The 24,192-nt window shown below is 30.0% G+C and overlaps 1 protein-coding gene across 1 annotated transcript in view; it reads left to right on the top strand.

Moving 5' to 3' along the window:
• Positions 1–24,192, top strand: part of LOC145245981 (dynein axonemal heavy chain 6-like) — a 632,504-nt gene that overhangs the window by 454,362 nt on the left and 153,950 nt on the right. Inside the window, exons 71-72 of the mRNA XM_080107771.1 lie at positions 1,505–1,605; positions 20,527–20,628. Of these exons, the coding sequence (XP_079963897.1) occupies positions 1,505–1,605; positions 20,527–20,628 (203 nt within the window). The remainder of the gene's footprint in view (positions 1–1,504; positions 1,606–20,526; positions 20,629–24,192) is intronic.

Genomic DNA, 24,192 nt, shown 5'->3' with positions numbered 1-24,192 from the left:
TTTAGATAGGACATGATATTGACGTGTAACTTGAATCATGTTGTATGAGACTTATCACATGGGATATTTTCCAGTTCATATGCAAGAAGAATAATATACGCTTCATACCTTTTTTCTTGAAGAGTTCTTCTGTATCTTCCCGCTGCTCCGTGACGAACCATGAAGCGATCAGCACCATCCAATTAAGACATCTGTTCTTATTTGTGAAACCATTAAAACAACTCTTTATATTTTTATATTATAAATTTATTACAGTTGTCTCAAATGGTTTTCACAGGATCTGCAGTTAGTCTACATTTTCTGTTCATACAGCCCGCTCCTAGCTGTCTGTTCACCCCTGTCTAGACGTCTGTCCGCTCTGGTGGTCAATCCTCAACTCTCTGAATCTCTCCAAAACTAACTACATCACGTGTTCTCTTACGTCACCTAATTACGTGTCTCATACCAACCTAATCCACAGCTAGTTATCTGTTTATTCAAAACCCCAAAATAATGTTTTCATATATTTTCTATTTTCACATTCCTTTTGCGATTCCACGTCAATCATTTCTTCTGCAATTTAATTGTTTATTCTTCTAATCATAATAACTGATCCAGCGACCATCCGTCGCTCAAATCAATTAATAAGAATACTCTAACAATAATAATAATGTTTTGACCATTGACCCCGCTTGCCACAGTTAACAGATACTACGCTATGATCACAGCCTAAAGGGTCATAATATTACACAATCTACCCTCCTCTTGGATTAAATAAAGGGTTAAAAAATTAGAAATTCTATAGTGATTTCAGAGTTTGAAAAGATGCACATGATGAAGTTTGGCAGTTACCTTGAGTTTCCACTCATGAGTTGCTGCTTTGTAGTTATTTAACTTGTCGAACTATAACATTTGATTCATTTATTTATTTTTTTGTTATTATATGGACATATGGTGTATGAGATGGAACTGATTGTTAACTAACACTTCGAGGTGACACTCATTTGAGGGTTAAAGTTTCACTTCTTTATTATAAGTGATAATAACTAAAAATGACAATAATTAACAATTTTATCTGGTCAATAGCTGATGAAACAAAAATAATACAGACGGCTATGGCAATATAGGCAGTGAAATAAAAAAAAAATCAGTTTGTAATTATGTATATGTTCTGGAGCTCTATACAAATAAGCGAACTATTTGGGTTCTGCTTTCGTGATATGTTTGTGTCCTTATTTTTATTAGTCTGTTACCATACTTCCACACACTAATATGTCATTTGCATTTGCATTAATAATATATAGAGTATAATATATTAATAATATATAGAGTATAATATATTAACAATATATTAATAATGTGTTGAATTAAAACATGAGATAATATAATACCGTTTTGCAATTTGAATTGATGACGTCAATATTAGTAAAGTCCAACTCATGAAAATGCTTAGCTTAGAAGCCCCAAAAATATTCTTTTGTTATCAGCTTCATATGTTGAAGGATGTATTTTGTTTTGTCAACAGTTTTGGCTCAAGATTGGCGTAAAATGGTCTTTGGCATTTGTTTCTTCCATGCAATCATTCAAGAGAGGAAAAAGTTTGGTCCACTTGGCTGGAATATAAAGGTGAGATATGCCCCCATTTTTTTCTTACATTGAAACATGTTTTATACCAAATCAATCTAATTATAAAATCAATGTAATTATAAAATCAATCTAATTATAAAATAAATCTGATTCTAAAATAAATCTGATTATAAAATCAATCTAATTATAAAATTAATCTCATTATAAAATTAGTCTAATTATAAAATCAATATAATTATAAAATTAATCTCATTATAAAATCAATCTGATTATAAAGTCAATCTGATTATAAAATTAATCTGATTATAAAATCAATCTAATTATAAAATCAATTTGATTATAAAATCAATCTGATTATAAAATCAATCTAATTCTAAAATTAATCTCATTATAAAATTAACCTCATTATAAAATCAATCTGATTATAAAATCAATCTGATTATAAAATCAATCGAATTCTAAAATTAATCTCATTATAAAATTAATCTCATTATAAAATCAATCTGATTATAAAATCAATCTAATTCTAAAATTAATCTCATTATAAAATTAATCTCATTATAAAATCAATCTGATTATAAAATCAATCGAATTCTAAAATTAATCTCATTATAAAATTAATCTCATAAAATCAATCTGATTATAAAATCAATCTGATTATAAAATTTATCTCATTATAAAATCAATCTAATTATAAAATCAATCTAATTATAAAATCAATCTAATTATGAAATCAATCTAATTATAAAATCAATCTAATTATAAAATTAATCTGATTATAAAATCAATCTAATTATAAAATCAATCTGATTATAAAATTAATCTTATTATAAAATCAATCTAATTATAAAATCAATCTAATTATAAAATCAATCTGATTATAAAATCAATCTAATTATAAAATCCATCTGATTATAAAATCAATCCGATTATAAAATTAATCTCATTATAAAATCAATCTAATTATAAAATCAATCTGATTATAAAATCAATCTGATTATAAAATCAATCTGATTATAAAATCAATCTGATTATAAAATTAATCTCATTATAAAATTAATCTAATTATAAAATCAATCTAATTATAAAATCAATCTAATTATAAAATTAATCTCATTATAAAATCAATCTGATTATAAAATCAATCTGATTATAAAATCAATCTAATTATAAAATCAATCTAATTATAAAATCAATCTGATTATAAAATTAATCTCATTATAAAATCAATCTAATTATAAAATCAATCTAATTATAAAATCAATCTAATTATAAAATTAATCTCATTATAAAATCAATCTGATTATAAAATCAATCTGATTATAAAATCAATCTAATTATAAAATCAATCTGATTATAAAATCAATCTGATTATAAAATCAATCTAATTATAAAATCAATCTATAAAATCCATCTGATTATAAAATCAATGTGATTATAAAATCAATCTAATTATAAAATCAATCTGATTATAAAATCAATCTGATTATAAAATTAATCTTATTATAAAATTAATCTAATTATAAAATCAATCTGATTATAAAATCAATCTGATTATAAAATCAATCTAATTATAAAATCAATCTAATTATAAAATCAATCTAATTATAAAATCAATCTCATTATAAAATCATTTTGATTATAAATTTTTTAAGGACAAAAATCCACCATTTTGATCATTTTATCCTCATTAGATTCTTCATTTATGTTGTTTTTGATTTTGTTTTTTTCTCATTGGTTATGATAGAACAAAAACCCAGTTAAAATATAACCCAAGGAAGACCGTAGCGTTCACCGATACATTTTTTTTTGTATTTTACTTCAGTAAACTTTAATAGATCAAGGGGCTCCTTCCTGAAGCTTACACTTGATTCCGTTATGATTTAAATTTATATCCGAGGGCTCTTTTATGAATAGACACTGTTCCCTTTATACACAAGTGTAGCTTTAGGTGTTTTCAATTAGAGCACTCACGGAAGTCCAATAGGGCGATCTTGGCCGTTTCTTCGATGATAGGTTTGATGTGAGATTCCTGTAGTTCTTGTCTCAATAGTGGTTGGCAGGCGAAGAAAAAAAAATAAAAGAAAAGATTGAAGAAAAAGTCCAATGTATATGATTCAAAGTCTCCAGGGGGGATATGCGCAACAGGCCAGATGCCGGGCGGTAATTTGGCAATCCTCTTCTCTTGCTGGCTGTTTGCTGAAAAAAATTTAATTTGATATCATTCATCTGCAGTAATTCTCAACTTGAGAAGCGACGAATAATCGACTCTGACGCAAGTTTTGGTTTTATTGTAAGGATTAATTATATTATAATAATTTTGATTACAAAGAAAATTGTTATGTACAATCATAAACAGGAAAAAAGAAAATAAAAATATATGCCATATGCTTCTTCTCTTTCATTGGCAGTCTACTCAATAATAACAAACGGGTTTTTTTTTTGTTTTTTAACAAACGATTCTCTTCTCTCATTATCGGTTCGTCAGAGAATGGTGGTGTTTTTATGCAAGGTGGTGGTGGACTGTAACTGCGAATTCCCAACTGCCAATAACAACTGTTAACAAAAACTGACTCTAGCCCGCTCTGCGGCTCTTTTTAAAGAAAGTGGTGGGTAATGTTTGGGCTGCTCAGGGTTTCTCATCCAACTAATCCTTATCAATTATGCCCTACTCTGATTCACCTTAATTAGCTAATTGGCGACATCACCTATGCATATTAATTAGATGATTTTCCCGACAGACACCCAAACTTTTCCATTATCTGGGTGTCCACACAGGCTAAAACTCGGCCTTGACTTTGAGGTCTCTTCAAGACAAAACATGGTGTGATAGCAAACAACAATGCTATTCACAAAACAATATTTTTAATGTTCCCAAAATTGTTTTTTTGTTGCATTTATCAGCGATAAAGCCGTTTTAAACATCTGCTAGTACCACAGAATCGCTCACATAAATAAAAGCTGTAATTCAGTTTTCATTCGCCCCTCTCTGGGGCAATTTTCGCCCATCATAGGTCACAGATGTTTGATCAATATTTTCAAGTTATTTAATGCTGAAGCAAAATAACTGCTGGAGATGATTCATTTCATACGTTGGTGTCATCGTATATTTCTTTCCTGTAGGAGAGTATATACACATAGGCTATGACCTCAATCTTTGACCTTAACCTTGAAAAATGGTGGAAGATCATGATCGGTCCTTTGGTTTAAGCTCTAGGAGAGTTGTGCACACACACACACACACACACACACACACACACACACACACACACACACACACACACACACACACACACACACACACACACACACACACACGAGCGCTACCACTTTATATATATATGTGTATATATATATGTCTGTATGTATGTATGTTTTGTGTCAGGTCATGTCATATGCTACTGGTACCATGTAACCCAGTTCTACCTGCCTCATGGTCGGGACACCGGTGACTAAATTGGTTCCCCCACCAGACTTGTTTGGTTAGGAGGGTGGCTAGTCTCCCTGAAGGATTAAAAACAAGACCTTCCAAAGGGCGAATGAACCCTTTTTCGGGGTCAATGGCCAACTAGCACCATGTGTGTTTGTGTGTATGTATGTGTGTGTTGGGGTAGAGAGGGCTCCCATAAGCCGTGGTGAAGGCAACCTTTCTAGGAGAAGCAAATCTCTGATTTAAAAAAACCATAAAGCGGGAGACCAGTGCCCGCATTAAGCTGGTCTGCAGTTTAACTTGTTGCTGGCTATCTTGCTCTTGCTTGTTGCTGAAACATTTTGAACCGAGAGAGAGACTTAGGTGTCGTACAAAGCTAAGACTCTGTAACATCAACTTTCTATAGATACTCTCATAGGCATTTGTCTATAAAAATGGCCCTGTGGCGATGGAAAAGTTGTGACGCGTGGAGGCTTGAAATGCTGGAAGCATGTAATAATTGATCTCAATGACCGTCTTCAGTGTTATGCCTGCTTGAGCGTGTGAATCCACCGGTAGGACTAAAAAAAAGAAAGTCATTTTTGGGCTCATGGACTTCAAGTGTCTGAGGGAGTGCCACTCGTCTGACAAGACGTTGCAATCATCATGTATGTATGCATGCATGTATGTATGTATTATGTATGTATGTCTGTGGAAATATGTGCACACTATGCATAATTTTGATTGATAGCAATCCAAGAATTAAAAAAAGCACTAGAATTTCCGATTATTTGTATTGGGTATAATTCAAAGTGCAATTTAAAACTTTTATTTTGTTTCTTTCTCCTCTTCTGACTATATGCGAGCACACACACACACACACACACACACACACACACACACACACACACACACACACACACACACACACGCAAAGTAAACTGATATTCAATTAAAAAGCAAACCTAAAACAAGTTAGAGAAGACAGAATAAAAAAAAGGCAACTTCAGATTCCTTAATCACATGCACATGTGAACAAGGGTTCAGCTACCCTGACCCCCCCTCTACCGCAACTGAAGCTGCAAACTATACCCCCTCCTTGGGCGCCGCCTTTCTGCCCCATTGACATGCTGATAGTGCTTTTCTTGGAACAGCCCAAGCAATTCAAGCAACAGGAATTATTTTATAAGTCATCCTACCCTGACAAGAAAAGAGCCTTTTTATTAGAGGTTGGCATTTGTTTTTATTCATTTTTTTTTTTTTTTTACATATTTTGATAAAATTCAGAATTAGCATTAATTAATTCTCCAAATAATGAATGTGGATAAGAGTGAATTCTAAATTGGAATCAGCTTTCAAATTGTGCGACATTCATTTAAATAATACACTTCGCTTTTTTGGTGTTTTTATTCACATGTTTATAAATAAGTGAATCTCTCTCTCTCTCTCTCTCTCTCTCTTTCTCTCTCTCTATATATATATATGTATATATATATATATATATATATAAATATATATATATATATATGATGACAACCTTCTGTGTGACAAGATAATAGCTTTCTGCATCTGATGCACTACAGCATCTGCTGTGAGGATACAGTAAAAACTTAAGTTGCTACTTCATATGGGGGCCTGGGCGGGTGATAAGGAAACATAAGTTTGCTTAGTTACCAGGCATAGCAGACAAAGTCTGATAGAAAGGCAAGCCGCCAAATATCGAGACTCTAAACCGGATTTTTTTGTCACAGTTTACTTCCTTAGTCTTTGTCTTTGCCAAGGCATCCACAAGGCAGTTTTTCCATAGCTGGGATATATATATATATATATATATATATATATATATATATATATATATATATATATATATATATAGGTATTTAATAATTATTATAGTAAATAATATATATATATATATATTATTTACTATAATAATTATTAAATACCTAGAGACACTAGTATTTCATCCTTTCGGGAACCATCAGTGCAGGGTGTTACGATTAACGCCAGATGAGAGACTTGAACCCCGGCAACAAAAGTCATGTCTGACTTCATTAGCAACGCCCCGAACCACTAGGCTACCGCAAACTGCCAGAGATACAAGTTGAAATTAAACATTTATTTTTATTAAATGCTTTAAGTGTCAGTCAGTGATCTTATCAGTATAAGATGATCTGTGCGTATTAGCTAAGTTGACCGACTTTAGTACAACTGATATATATATATATATGTTTTATATATATATATTATTATTATTGTTATTAATTAAGTTCAGGTATATTTTTAACATGAACTAAAAATAATATTTCTTCAAAAGTGCTCAGTACGTGTGTAGAAACGTTAATTAACCCACTTACAATGTTTGTATATATATATATATATATATATATATATATATATATAGATATATATATATATATATACTTTTATTTATAAAGCTTTTTTGTCGCTACACGATCATCACAATATTTTGGTCTAATTAGTTATGTCAGGCGACGTATCTCCCTCCTTTAAAGAGTCCAATCTTTAAAAATCGTTTTTTTGTTTTTTTTTTGTGTGTGTGTTAATATTTGTGAATGTATACATTTATATGTATAAATATATGTGAAGATTTGGTAATACTGAAGATTATGTATTTTTCTGTGTGAAACCGTAATTATACAATTCATTACTATTGTGCTTTTGGGAGGGTATACCTTCACTGTGTTCACTGTAATGTGTATATGAAAATGAAATCTATTCTTGATATATTTGTTTTATTGTGCTATTTTTATTATTGCCATGAAACCATCCTTTCAAGCATTACCTGTTCTTTGTGGAGGATGGACAGTTTAGTATCAGCTCTGTTGTTATGAGAGCATATTCCTTGACATTACCTTCTTCTTTTTGAGGAGGGAATAGTGTCGTATCACAAGGTTGACTATTTTTGAAAGCAACTGATGTAGTTGGGATATCTTTTAAAACATTCTTTTTTTATCACTCCTCAACCTTTTTATATAAGATCAAAGTGTAGTATCTGGATTAGGATAATGGTTTAACTTCTAATGTTTAAACGGTTACAAGGCAAACAGAAGACAGGAATAGGATAGTGTAGCAAAATGTATTAACAAGAACATACAAAAGTGTGAATTGTTCGTCGGCCAGACGAACAATCTCGGTTGGTTCACTGGATATCAACCCCCGCCTTATGGCCTTGTTTTCCAGCATTTTTGTTTGTGTATGGATTAGTTCATTCCTGGGTAATACAGGTAGTCCCCCCCCCAAAGCTGATTACGCTGAAAGGTGTATCAGTATTTCTTTCTCTTAGGGCAGACCATGTGGATCTGTAATCTTCCTTTTTCTGCCAAAACGTCTTAGTTATGGTGTGTATTGAGTAGGCTCAATATCAAATACGTCGTGGACGATTTCGATGGTGAAAGTTCTTGAAATCGTCATTCTTTAATACCAAACAATTGTTCTCCATATTGTTGACCAATAGAACATTTTCCTGTTCTTTGAATTTTGGCAGTTAAGCAAGATGAGTTGGAAGCTTTTTGAAATATTTATAAAATGATTTAGCAAATGGCCGAACTCCTTTCTTGTTTTTCAATTAATTTCTAAGGCTTTCAATTTTAATTTCAGCATAAAATTCCTATTTCTCGGCTAATGATTTTCTTTATTTTTAATTATTTCCTTTACATTTAACTGCGAATAAATCACATCTTTGAAATACATGTGACTTTTTTGATAATCTTGATAATTGGTCTTTTTTGACCTAACATTCTTATACTTTCCTCACCTAACTTAAAGGTTTCCTTCCGTTGTATATTTTTTATAGGTTTTATATGCGACCATTTGGAGTCATTAGTTTGTTCAGAGAATTTTTCTTTTAGCTTTGAAATTTATACTTGCTGTGATATTATTATTATTTTTTTTTAAATGGACCTCGTTTGGTCGCTGGTTTTTCCCTTTTCTTCGAATTCGTGAAGCTGATTCAGTTGAATGTTTAGAGAATTTGGGTCAGCAATTTTAGACTGAGTCGTAATTTTTATTGTTTTTGTTTTTGTTTTTGATGAAACTAATTCTGATTTTCTGCAGTGGACATTGCTAGACCCTATGAAGTTCAGTCCGAACCGAATACATTCGTTGTACTGCTTAGTACATAGGCTTTTATTTTTAGTTTTTCCCAATAGTGTAACATTGGTCAAAGTTCTCTTTTAAAGTTATTTTGTGTGTCGTTAACGGAGTATCTTTTAAAACATTGTGGGTCTATTAAATTTTTTTCATATATTTAAATTTAATATCAAAAGGTCTGAATCCGAGCCTAACTGCATTTTAATTTCTTTATCCAGAATTTTGACTATCATATATTTGCGTAAACCTTCTTTATTGCTTTTACATTAAATGCACCCGGATTTTATTTTAAATTTTATTCCTTCAATGGAAATTTTATGTCCCATCTTTTTTTTTACATGCAAAACATTTTTTGACAGATTTGATGTGTAACTTCTAACCCAGTGCAGATTTCCACATCAATTACAAGGGGACGGAATTTTTCTTTTCTGAAAATTCTTTTTTAGGTGTGTGCGAATAAACATGGCCATTTTGTCTAGCCTGTATTTTATTTGTTCCGTGCGTTTGTGATTGTTTGGCTGCTTTGTTTTTTATATGTGTGATGTCAGATTCGATATCCTTCGAGCCTTTTTATTTTAATAATTTCTGTCTTTGGACAATCTTCTGTTCATTTTTGTAGAGTTCAAATCTGTTCATTTTCTAATTTTGTTAGAACAAACCTTCTGATTTCAGCATATCGATTTGATGTCAGTCCTTTTAGGTTAAAATTTAAAATTGTTTGCACTGAGGTCTGGTAGTTTAGATTCGTTGCAATATTTATTAACCATGGCTACATATGTTGCGAAGTCATCTCCATCGTTTTTCACCAGATTCAAGCATTTCACTCATTTATGGAGTAAAAAGATTTTCAGGCTAAACGTTTCTGTAAGCAGCTCCACCATATCAGCGGTCGTTAGGATAACATCCTCCCAGGCATTATCTTCTCCATTTTAAGAGAGGGGGTAGCGTAGTATATGTTCTGTGGTCATGTTATCATCCTCATTTTTATCTGTTGGGAGAAGGGTAATATATTATCTGATCTGTTGTTTTTTAAGAGGTAATGTAACACGTATGTTCGTCATGATACCATTCTCTCATTCTAACTAGAATATATATATATATATATATATATATATATATATATATATATATATATATATAAAAGTCAAACGGATTCTTGAAGTTAGACTGCTATAGCATTACATTTGGAAAATCAATGTTTGATTCTGCCTAACCAGTGAATTAGCGAGATTGTCCATCGTTCTTCTTTGTCTGAATATACGAAATTTTAATCGATTACATATTCTATTCAACTAATGCTTTTAGTAGCAAATAATGCTTTTAGCAGCAAATACTCCACAAAATTCTCCGCTTATTTTTATTGGCTAATTCAACATTAGACGATTATCCAATCAAAACTTTGTATTTGTTCGATATGGAAAATTCAAAATGGCGTCTAGAATCGGTGAGAATGTATCTATTCAATTCATTCACTTTATCTTGGGAGTATGTTTTAATTCGAGAGTTCTCAATATATGAGTAGAGCTTTTTACTAGTATAGATATATACTTATGGCAAGTTAGGTGCACAGAAACATTTGTGTTTCATTCTTGAAGGAATTCACTAGACTAAATGTATGAATTTATATCTACAATCCTTTTTATGTTCAAGCAATGTTAACTCCAACCCCTTCAACCAATTAGTGTAGTTGATTGTATTACCCATCCATTTCATATTCTTTCAACCAATAAAATTTCACATCTTTAAAAAATTTTGGTATATTTTATGTTTAAGTGAGTCAATAAAAATTATAAACCTTATATATTAGTGCATAAATCAGGACAAAAAATAAGCTACGGCTATAATTAGCAAGTGAATCATAATGAGTCAGTACAACTAAATATATTGTAACTAAGGCCGACTTTTGTTTTTCTAACACATTTAAACATAAAAAGTGTCAATTTTTTTTTAATTACTTTTTCACCCCAAACAAGGCGCATTGCCACTTTGGTGTAGGGGGCTACTATCAGGGGCAGCAACTACTGGGGCGCTATGTTGGGATTTGGGCAGCAAGATGTCGGTTCACGTTGCACTTGAAATTCTGCATGTCATTACAGTTGGGGAAGCAGGAACTTGGAATGGAATTCCAGAGTCTAGCGGTTCTGGGGAAGAAACTACCGGAGTAGAAAGATCTTTTGCATCTAGGGATTTCTACTGTGTGGGGGTGGGATTTAGCTGCCTGTCGGGTTTGTCGAGGGTGTCTGCGTCGTGGGGGCACAAGTGTCTGAAGTTCGTCAGAGCATTCGCCATTAAAGTACTTGTAGAACAGGCAGAGGGATGCAACGTTTCGTCGATGGGACAGAGGCTGAAGCTTAGATGCCAGTTCAGGGCCTATCAGATTGGCGACTCTTTTTTGAATCTTGTCTAGGAGCGAGAGACTAGCAGCAGATGCACCAGCCCAAATGTGACAACAATACTCCATACATGAGCGAATGGTGGCATTATAGATATACAGGATACTTTCAGGTGTCAGTACTTTTCTAGCACGGTAGAGAGAGCCTACCTTTTTCGCAGCGTCAAAAGCCTTAGATATATCTAGAGCTACCGCTCTGCCCTCCCCCCGCTTTGTCCAGTGAATGGTATATACGTTCAGAGATTACAGTTAGGATGTCAGCAGTGGAGCAGATCTTTGAATCTTCTTTTATTTGATTATTATTTTTTTCCTCATTCAATTGATTCCTTCTTTTTCATTCAAGTAATCTTTTTTTCTTTCTTTTCTGCCTCATTCGTTCTTTTATTCTATTTTATATTCGTTTCTGATTCAATTGCTTTTAACTTCTTTCCCATCATATATTTCATTCATTTTCTCATTTTATTTTTCTTTCATTCTTTTTCTTTTTGTCTTTCTTATTCAACTACTTTTTCCTTCATTTTCATTAAATTACTCTTTTCTTTCTCATTCGATCGCTCTTTCATTTTTACTTTTTCTACTTATTTATTTAATCATTTATTTTTCCCTTTTAGACTTACATTCATTATTATTCCCTCCCCTCCTCGTTCTCATCCGTAAATGTAGAATAAAGTCTAGAAATCGTATCCCTCTACTCGCCCCCCACTCAGCCCTTCTAACCAAACCTGGTACTTAGCCCATGGCTCTTCTGCACACACAAAAACAACAATTCTAAATATGGCCAACCATCTGGAAATAAAAGCAACTTAAGTAATCAGTTACCTCCACTTCCTCTCACACACACTTACCTTGCAAAAAAACAAAAACAAAACAAAAACAAAACCAAAAACAAACAAAAAAAACAGACAAACAAAAAAACGACAAAAACAAAAAACAAAACAAATAAACAAATTTTAAAGCAAAAAGAAGTAATCGAAATAAAGGAATGGTTTTAGAATGTTAATTAAATCTTCTAATACATTGTTCATGCTACATTAGGGATGCATTAGTGTTTCTATTAAGAGCTGAAATCGGGCCCTGTTGATGTTGAGCGCACAACGAAATTCACAATTTTGCTTGCCTTTTTCTTTTCAGCTTCCCTTTTTATATGGCGTATTTGATTATTTGCAAATTGATCCCAAATCTCTCTAGATAAAAGTCAACGTTTGCTGGTGTGTTACATAAATCAATAAACCAGCTGCCTTGCAACCAAACAAACTCATAAGAAAGAACTGGGTGCCAATTTTAAGGAAAAATCCGGAGCCGGAATTTCCAAGGCTGCCCTACAAGCATTTCCTGGTGAAAAGTTTACTTTCATAGTTTCATTTAGGTCAAATAAATTCTAAAAATTTGTTAATCTTGCTTAATCAGTAGGTCACTCTAATTAAATCTTAATCAGTAGGTCACTCTAATTAAATCTTATCTCCAATCTAAACTAAGTACAGGGGACGATTTTTAAAATCGAGCAGATTATCCAGACGACAGGTCTTCATCACGTATGCAGCTGAAATGTTGTTGTGTCGATAACATATAGTAGCCGTTCGATTTCTCTCCTGTTGTTATTTTTTCATTGGTTTTCTGTCCTAATGCATGTTGTCTAATAGCAAATGCCGTAAAAGGTGACAGTGCAAAATTATTCGGGGCTTAACAACCCTTTTGATATTTTAGTTTATTTAAAATATCCATAAAAATAAGTTTCAATATCAGTTAGTTTTTTCAAGTAATATAAAAACACAATTGAAAATTTCCGTCAATTATATCTATGGCCACAAGGGGGCAATTATCGATCAGTTCCATGAAATAACTGAAATATATTTGAATGTAAGAAACAAAACACATCTTTCAGTGAGATTTTCTTCATTTCATAAAACAAAAACAAAATTCAACAAAGACTAAGTGAAAGTATTGATTTAAAAAAGGTTAAATAATCATTTTTATTGATATTTTTTGATTTAAAATAATTCTCTTCTTTTTTATTACTCTCATATATAATAAATATTATTTTTAAGTAGCCATGTGTTTTTTAGAATTACTGTTTATGGTTGCAATAGACGTGTTATATTTTCATTTAAATTGTTTTGTTCTTACTAATTTAAAAAAATAGATATGCAAATTCAATTTCTTGTCACGTGATTTTGCACGTGTTTTTTGTTGTTTTTTTAAGACTGAGTTCTTTCTCTCTTGTTTGAGTAGCTGTGAATTTTGTTGAATAAAGCCTTGGAAAGCGGTTTTGTTTTACGTCTTCATTTACTTACAACACTACAAAACGAAAACTATGTAATATGTTATCGACACAGCAACGTTCACGGTTTGTCCTTTAATCAACATTTTTGGCGGTTAAAATGATGCAGAAACAAAGAATGCAAAGAGTTATTTTTCATTTTACTCTAGTTGCGTCCATCGAAAGAGTTTCATGCTCTAGAAAGTGACCTGGCCCAGATTAGAACATAACAAGGGGTATTTCAACTAGTAGCTTATCACACAATTCAAGCATACCAGTGGAAAAAATAGTAATAGTTTTCAAATAAAAAGAGGGTTAAAACACCATTCTTTAGTAGAACACACAACTGCCTAATAATTTCTTGGTTCTCTTGTAGAAGATGTCTCCCTGATTTTACTTTCCCTTTTTCTTGCTCACATGCCCCTATTCTATATTTGTAGCTGCAGGTCGACATCAATGGACGTTTTCTCACCAAATCATTAACAATGTTTTGTTTTTAATGTTTAACATTAAAATACCACAAAAAAGCTTTTATTTTAAATAATCAAGTAAAAAAATTGAATTTTTACTTGATTCAATAATTCGAAATAAGAAAATTATTTTTGTTTTAATTTTTTTATTGTGCTATAATTTATATCAGTTGATTACTAAATATAAAAGACTATTTTTTGCATCGTATTTTCAAATGACATTCAGTGTTTACGATATTTTTGTTTATAAAATTGTACTTAATTTGCTAGAACACCTTTTTTATATTAATACCATTTTCACTTAATCAAATAATTCGAAATAAGAAAAATTATGTTTAAATTTTATTATTTTTATTGTGCAATAATTTACATTAGTTTGAAATATGTTAACCATAAAAAACAAAAACATTGTTCATGACCATAAAACCATAACCATAAAAAAACATTGTTCATGACCATAAAACAATAACCATAAAAAACAAACATTGTTCATGACCATAAAACAATAACCATAAAAAACATTGTTCATGACCATAAAGCAATAACCATAAAAACATTGTTAATGACCATAAAACAATAACCATAAAAACAAACACATTGTTCATTACCATAAAACCATAACCATAAAAAAACAAACATTGTTCATGACAATAAAACCATAACCATAAAAAAACATTGTTCATGACCATAAAACAATAACCATAAAAACAAACATTGTTCATGACCATAAAACCATAACCATAAAAAATTGTTCATGACCATAAAACCATCACCATAAAAAACAAACATTGTTCATGATCATAAAACAATAGCCATAAAAAAACAAACATTGTTCATGAACATAAAACAATAACCATAAAAAACATTGTTCATGACCATAAAACAATAACCATAAAAAAATTGTTCATGACCATAAAACAATAACCATAAAAACAAAAACATTGTTCATGACCATAAAACCATAACCATAAAAAAACAAACATTGTTCATGACCATGAAACAATAACCATAAAAAAACAAAAACATTGTTCATGACCATAAAACAATAACCATAAAAAACAAACATTGTTCATGACAATAAAACCATAACCATAAAAAAAACATTGTTCATGACAATAAAACAATAACAATAAAAAACAAAAACATTGTTCATGACCATAAAACCATAACCATAAAAAAAACAAACATTGTTCATGACCATAAAACCATAACTATAAAAAAACAAACATTGTTCATGACCATAAAACCATAACCATAAAAAAACATTGTTCATGAAAATAAAACAATAACCATAAAAAACATTGTTCATGACCATAAAACAATAACCATAAAAACAAACATTGTTCATGACCATAAAACCATAACCATAAAAAATTGTTCATGACCATTAAACCATCACCATAAAAAACAAACATTGTTCATGATCATAAAACAATAGCCATAAAAAAACAAACATTGTTCATGAACATAAAACAATAACCACAAAAAACATTGTTCCTGACCATAAAACAATAACCATAAAAAAAATTGTTCATGACCATAAAACAATAACCATAAAAACAAAAACATTGTTCATGACCATAAAACCATAACCATAAAAAAACAAACATTGTTCATGACCATAAAACAATAACCATAAAAAAACAAAAACATTGTTCATGACCATAAAACAATAACCATAAAAAACAAACATTGTTCATGACCATAAAACCATAACCATAATAAACAAACATTGTTCATGACCATAAAACCATAACCATAAAAAACAAACATTGTTTATGATCATAAAACAATAACCATAAAAAACTTTGTTCATGACCATAAAACCATAACCATAAAAAACATTGTTCATGACCATAAAACAATAACCATAAAAAACAAAAACATTGTTCATGACCATAAAACAATAACAATAAAAACATTGTTCATGATCATAAAACCATAACCATAAAAAAACATTGTTCATGACCATAAAACAATAACCATAAAACAAAAACATTGTTAATGACCATAAAACCATAACCATAAAAAACAAACATTGTTCATGACCATAAAACCATAACCATAAAAAAACATTGTTCATGACCATAAAACAATAACCATAAAAACAAAAACATTTTTCATGACCATAAAACCATAACCATAAAAAAACAAACATTGTTCATGACTATAAAACCATAACCATAAAAAAACAGACATTGTACATGACCATAAAACAATAACCATAAAAAACAAACATTGTTCATGACCATAAAACAATAACAATAAAAAAACAAAAACATTGTTGATTACCATAAAACCATAACCATAAAAAGACATTGTTCATGACCATAAAACCATAACCATAAAAAACATTGTTCATGACCATAAAACAATAACCATAAAAAACAAAAACATTGTTCATGACCATAAAACCATAACCATAAAAACAAACATTGTTCATGACCATAAAACCATAACCATAAAAAAACAAAAACATTGTTCATGGCCATAAAACAATAACCAAAAAAAACAAACATTGTTCATGACCATAAAACCATTACCATAAAAAAACATTGTTCATGACCATAAAACAATAACCATAAAAACAAAAACATTGTTCATGACCATAAAAAAATAACCATAAAAATACAAACATTGTTCATGACCATAAAACCATAACCATAAAAAACAAACATTGTTCATGACCATAAAACAATAACCATAAAAAACAAACATTGTTCATGACCATAAAACAATAACCATAAAAAACAAAAACATTGTTCATTACCATAAAACCATAACCATAAAAAAACATTGTTCATGACCATAAACCATAAGCATAAAAAAACATTGTTCATGACCATAAAACAATAACCATAAAAACAAAAACATTGTTCATGACCATAAAACCATAACCATAAAAAACAAACATTGTTCATGACCATAAAACCATAACCATAAAAAAAACAAAAACATTGTTCATGACCATACAACAATAATCATAAAAACAAACATTGTTCATAATCATAAAACAATAACCATAAAAAACAAACATTGTTCATGACCATAAAACAATAACCATAAAAAAACATTGTTCATGACCATAAAACAATAACCATAAAAACAAAAACATTGTTCATGATCATAAAACCATAACCATAAAAACAAACATTATTCATGACCATAAAAGCATAACCATAAAAAAAACATTGTTCAAGACCATAAAACAATAACCATAAAAACAAAAACATTGTTCATGACCATAAAACCATAACCATAAAAAACAAACATTGTTAATGACCATAAAACCATAACCATAAAAAACATTGTTCATGATAATAAAACAATATACATAAAAAACAAAAACATTGTTCATGACCATAAAACTATAACCATAAAAAACATTGTTCATGATCATAAAACCATAACCATAAAAAAACAAACATTGTTCATGACCATAAAACTATAACCATAAAAAACAAACATTGTTCATGACCATAAAACAATAACCATAAAAAACAAACATTGTTCATTACCATAAAACCATAACCATAAAAAAAACAAAACATTGTTCATGACCATAAAACAATAACCATAAAAAACAAACATTGTTCATGACAATAAAACAATAACCATAAAAAAACATTGTTCATGACCATAAAACCATAACCATAAAAAACATTGTTCATGACTATAAAACAATAACCATAAAAAACATTGTTCATGACCATAAAACAATAACCATAAAAAAACAAAAACATTGTTCATGACCATAAAACCATAACCATAAAAAAACATTGTTCATGACCATAAAACAATAACCATAAAACATTGTTCATGACCATAAAACAATAACCATAAAAAACATTGTTCATGACCATAAAACCATAACCATAAAAAAACATTGTTCATGACCATAAAACCATAACCATAAAAAAACATTGTTCATGATCATAAAACAATAACCATAAAAAAACAAAAACATTGTTCATGACCATAAAACCATAACCATAAAAAACATTGTTCATGACCATAAAACAATAACCATAAAAACATTGTTCATGACCATAAAACAATAACCATAAAAAAAACATTGTTCATGACCATAAAACCATAACCATAAAAAAACATTGTTCATGACCATAAAACCATAACCATAAAAAAACATTGTTCATGACCATAAAACAATAACCATAAAAAAAACAAACATTGTTCATGACCGTTTTGGTAGAAAAATGTCCACTGCTACGAATTCAGAATAGAAGCATGTAAGAGAGAAAAAGCGAAAATATTTCAACGAGACATCTCCTACAGGAGAACCAATTTCTATTACTAACAACTGGAGTGAATGTTGCTGAATGCCCAGGACAGAAAACTATTTATTTACAAAAACTTAATTAATAGGAACTGAATTGATAGGAAGAAGATAACTTCAGGCCATAACTTTAAATCACCAAAAATAGCAGAAATAATCTTTAAAATCTCAGGTATTGAGATAATTCTCCTAAAATTCACTTACATGTATTAAACATCAGACATTGGTGCATAAAAAATGTTGAGATTGATATTTTCTATGAGGATGAATAAAGTTAGGAGATGGAAAATTTCTTTAGAAGTTTAAAGTTTACAATGACGGCTACGATGTAGGATATGCTGTCACAGACAGAACGTCAGTAGTGGTATGTAGTGAATAAGCTGATACGATTTTTTTGCCAAATCATTAGTGAAAGCAGTTGGGTTTTTAGACAACTGCCCCCTCCCTCTATGGAAATGGATGGGGTATATGTATGTATACATGTATACTGGGAAGAAAAATAAAACCTCAAAAACAACAGAAAAAAAATGAAAAATGAGAAGAGAAACAAACTGCTGCTACATGTTTTTTACACAACAACCCTCCAACTGCATATGTGATCTACGGGGAATAAAGAATCGCATTTGTATCCCGTTTATTAAAGTGGCCCACTGGGTAGGCAAGATTGACAAAAATCATAATTTATTTGAACGAAACGAAACTATGAAAGTAATAAAAAAAAACTCGTTGGACATTAGTTATAACCAAACTCTTGTGTAAAATATCCAACCTTTTACGCACAATCGGTGACGTCATTATTTTAATTAAATTATATGTAACTTTGCGGAGATCAAAATGCTAAAATGAATCATGGAAGTAACGTTTTTTGCTATTGTTTATACTGTAAATTTTATTAATTACAGTCCTCCATACATTATTTGGAAAATAGGCGCTAAAATCAAGTTGAACCCACTACGAACAAAAATTCTATAATTAAAACTAATTTTAGTTTGTGGTGGAATTTGTTATTTTAAAAATTACCAATATTCATCTTCATATTATATGAAAATATTTTTTAAAAATTGTAAACCGTTACTCAAAATTTTGTTTAAAACTTCGCATTGTGAAATATTGAAATTTAAACAATTTTAAGCTTTTAAAAATTAATTACGTTTTAGAATTCTGCTTTTTTTGTTGTTCAACTGATAATATGAGAAAAGACGATTTTTAGCATAACATTAATTTTACGTTCATTTTTTATTTAAGACTTCAAGCTAAGTGAAATAAGAATTGGATGTTCTTATAAAAGAATATTTCTCAATTATTTAAACTTTTTAGTTTTCAAAAATGTTGGAATTTGGCTTAACTTAAGTTTATTTGGTTTACTTTTCGTAACATGGGATAGGGGAGAACACCTAAAAAAGTTTCCCCTCATATATTTAACGAAAATTGCTTTTAAAATATAAGTTAATTTAGAAATGAATAAATATCAAAAATTTAATGAAAAGCTGATCATTAGTTGGTTTTTGTGAAATGGGCATTTATGCTTTCGAAATGATTGCTATATAGGAATATTGTTTTAAGGCATCCATAATGTAAAAACGATTCTAGTTTTGCATTTTCATTATTTTCAATGCTGGAAAAAATTGAAGAAATATTACTACTTTATTTTTAACTTCTTCTAAATGGTATTAAAGTTCTGATGATAATGTTAATTTATATTTTAGTTACATCGTGTTACATATAGGGTGCTGTGAAATCTGTGGCGCACGTTGGAGGTCCCTATTGGACTCCTGTGGAAATTCCGGCTCCGAATTTTTCCTTTAAATTAACACCCAAACGCAAGGCAGCTGAGTTATGAGATCAGCGTTTTCTTTCTCTTAGATGAGTTGTCTTCCCAGACTAATGAGACTCAGTTACTCAAATCTCTAATCTTCATGAGAATAACTATATTACATATATGACGTAAAGTGAACATTTTTTTTTCACAAGTTTTGTCTCACAATATTCAAGCATTTCAAAAACTATCAATTTTTTTTTCAGTATGAATTTACAGATAGTGACCGTGAATGTGCGTTGAAGAATCTCAAAATGTTCTGTGTTGATCAAATTCCTTGGGACACGCTGACTTACATTACGGGCGAGGTAAGAATAAGTTGAAACCGATTTTATTTTAATTAAACAAATTCAAAACATTCATTTCAATACCAGATTTAAAACAAAACGATCTGACAGTGGCGTGCAGAGATCGGGTGATACCCAGAACCAATTGATTGTACGCCCCAAAAACTCATGTATAAGTTCTAGTTCTGAGAAATAGTTTGAATATGATTGGATGCCTCACTCCCCAATTTGGTTTCACATTTGACCCCCCCCCTCTGCACTCTACTATATTTAGTTGCAAATTTTGTAAATTCAAAGAATTATAAGATAATGGACAAGAATGACATAATCAACATGTTGAAATTTTGAGAATCAACATAATTTTTTGCAATTTAAAATTTATTTCTATTATTACACTAAAGTTGTTTTCCCCAAAACTTTTTTATGTATCTAAATTTCACAAAATAAATGTAAAAACTTTCATCGCTTTTGGTACTGAGTTATATTTTTAAGAAAATTCATTTAAATTTCTAATCTACTATATAAATCTCACTATGTGTGTGTATGTGTGTGTGTGTGTTCCGATTGTATCTCATCCTAGACGGATGGTCGTTTGACGGCGTGCTGTAGCTGAAAAGATTGCATATAGGGTGCAGAATTTTATTAGGGGTGTTTGATTGATTAAAACAATTGCTAAGGGATTAAAAAACTTGAAAGAAATGACAACTTAACGAGCATAGCAACAATAACGTCGTTTGCGCATGCGCACGATCTGTAACAGAGATTTATTTATTTATTAAATTTACCGGATTAATAACACAGTTGTCTCTTTTGTGCAACGCGTAGCGTCATCGATTACTAACACCAGTATTGCGGATTCGAACTCCACCATTTCTTTCTATTTTTTTTTGTTACATTCCGATATCCTTGACCTTTAAATGTTACGTAATAATTATAAAAGAACATTTTTATATAAAAAAATACGGAAAAATGTTTTTGCTGTACATAACGAAAATGTCATATTCCAAATATACAGGATATATTATATATCAGCTTATTTGTTACATTCCAATAATCACGTAAATAGATCCAGTAATGGAATTTTGTATTGAATTCATTCCTAAACTATTTAATTGATTATTATGAATTTTAATTGTATGTATATGTCTGTATTTTTTTAATGTATTTGATTCGCTCCTAAATTAATTAACCGATCATTATTAATTTTAATGATGTGTATATGATTACATATTTCTGTGCATTGGATTTACTCCTAAACTAATTAACCGATCATTATTAATTTTATTTATGTATATATGTCTGTATATTTGTATGTATTGGATTCACTCCTAAATTAATGAACAAATCATTAATTTTAAGGATGTGTATATGATTATGTATTTCTGTTATTGGATTCACTCCAAAACTAATTATCCGATCGTTATGAATTTTAATTATGTGTGTATGTTTATATATTTCTACGTATTAGATTCACTCCTAAACTAATTAATCGACCATAATGAATTTTAAGGATGTGTATGCGTTTATATATATATATATATATATATATATGTATTGAATTCACTCCTAAACTAATTAACCGATCATTATTAATTTTAATTATGTATATATGATTATATCTTTTTGTGTATTGGATCAACTCCAAAACTAAACTGATCATTATGAATTATATGTAATGTATATGTTTGTATATGTCTATAGATGTCATATTCCAAAAATCACATTCAATGTTCACTTACTTTGTTAATATATTTATGTGTACAAGGAATTCTATCCAAATAATAAAGAATTTGACAGTATAGTACTCATATGAAAAACTATGTAAAATCATCGAGTAGTTTCATCTTTATTTTAGAAATAACATACTTGCAACATATCCTACCCAAGAAATAAGGTACTTGTGCAGTATAGTACTCACATAAAAAAACAAAGAATATCTTACCTGTGGCGTAGATAAATTATTAAAACTGTAAATCCCGTTAAATATTCGAGTAGTATAACTTACATCTAACAAATAATGTGCTTCTTCACTATAGCACCCAGATAAAAAAAACAAATTCTTACCCCCTGATGTACAAAACATTAAGCACAACAGAAATTTTCATAAAAGTATTGAGTTCTTTCATTTATAAATTAGAAAAATGTACTTGTGCAGTATCTTACCCAAGCAATAAGGTACTTGTACAGTATAGTACACATGTGAAAAACAAATAAATATTACTTGCGACGTACATAAAAGTAATCAAAACCAAAAATCATGTAATATATTCGAGTAGTATGTAATTTATATAAGAAATAAGGTACTTCGTCACTATATCATTCTGATGTAAAAACAAACAAACTCCCACTAAAACACACGGAAAAGTTAGCACAACAGAAAATTATGTAAAATTATCGAGTAGTTTCATCTATATCTTAGAAATGACGTATTTGTACATTATCCTACCCAAGAAATAAGGTACTTGTGCAGTATAGTACTCATATGAAAAAACAAAGAAAATCCTACCTGTGACGTGCATAAAAGTTATTAAAACCAAAAATCATGTATATATATTCAGGTAGTATGACTTTCAAATGAGAAATAAGGTTCTTCTTCACTATAGCACTTTGATGTAAAAACAAAAGCTCTTACCTGTGACATACAGAAAAGTTTGCACAACAGAAAATTATGTAAATTATTTTAAATATGTGTTGTACATTACCCGCCCTAGGCAAGGAAATTTTTTTCCATATATGTGCTGTAAATTTCCTGTTCTAGGGAACGTACAATAATCTCATACATATAATCCCCGTCCTAGGATGGGTAAAATATTCTTTTGTTCAAGATGTCAAATGATACATAGACATCAAAAATTCCTCTTTCCTAAGAATAACAAGTATGTTCAAAATTTTTCTTATAAGTAAGGTATTAAATTTGCATACCTTACTTTGTAAAATTTATAAAGTACACTTCGAAGTAAAATAAATTTCAAATTGAATCTTGTACCTTTATTTTTAAAGCCTATAGTAAAAACATTTTGTTTAACAATTTTCATGCCTTGGATGAAATGCTTTTCTAACTTGTATATATATATATATATATATATATATATATATATATATATATATATATATATATATATATACTAGCATTTCAGTCCGGCGTTGCCCGGGTGTTTGGATGTGTATGTTGAGCAAAAAAAAAAAAAGTGGTAGTGGGAAGGCAGGCTTGAACCCGTACCGCGAAGGAGGAAAAGAACGGGGAAAAAACCGTCCGTCTTTGCTCTTACGACTACCGCTAAACCAGAAGTGACGTAGGTTTAAATTAAGGCTAGACAATCGAAAGGAGAGAATGAATTTCAAAAATATCGGGAAAAAAGCGACCTCCCCCTGTAGAAAAATGTCCAGTTGAAAGTGAAGAAGTTAATGTTTTTAGCCAATTTTTCGATATTTGTCGTCTGAAAGGTCGAACGTCAAAACGATTCTGATATTGTGAAAATTCGTCGCCACTGTCGAAAGTTTTAGGCAGAAATGCAAACATACATAGATACATACATTTATATATTGGTAACTAAAAATTTTCGACCCAAACCGATTAAAAAGCTA

The sequence above is a fragment of the Euprymna scolopes genome, chromosome 23 (genome assembly GCF_053919585.1).
Source record: "Euprymna scolopes isolate OS-2025 chromosome 23, ASM5391958v1, whole genome shotgun sequence".
Taxonomy (NCBI): domain Eukaryota; kingdom Metazoa; phylum Mollusca; class Cephalopoda; order Sepiida; family Sepiolidae; genus Euprymna; species Euprymna scolopes.
The sequence above is the reverse complement of the archived record's forward strand: the minus strand, read 5'-3'. Positions and strand labels throughout refer to the sequence as shown.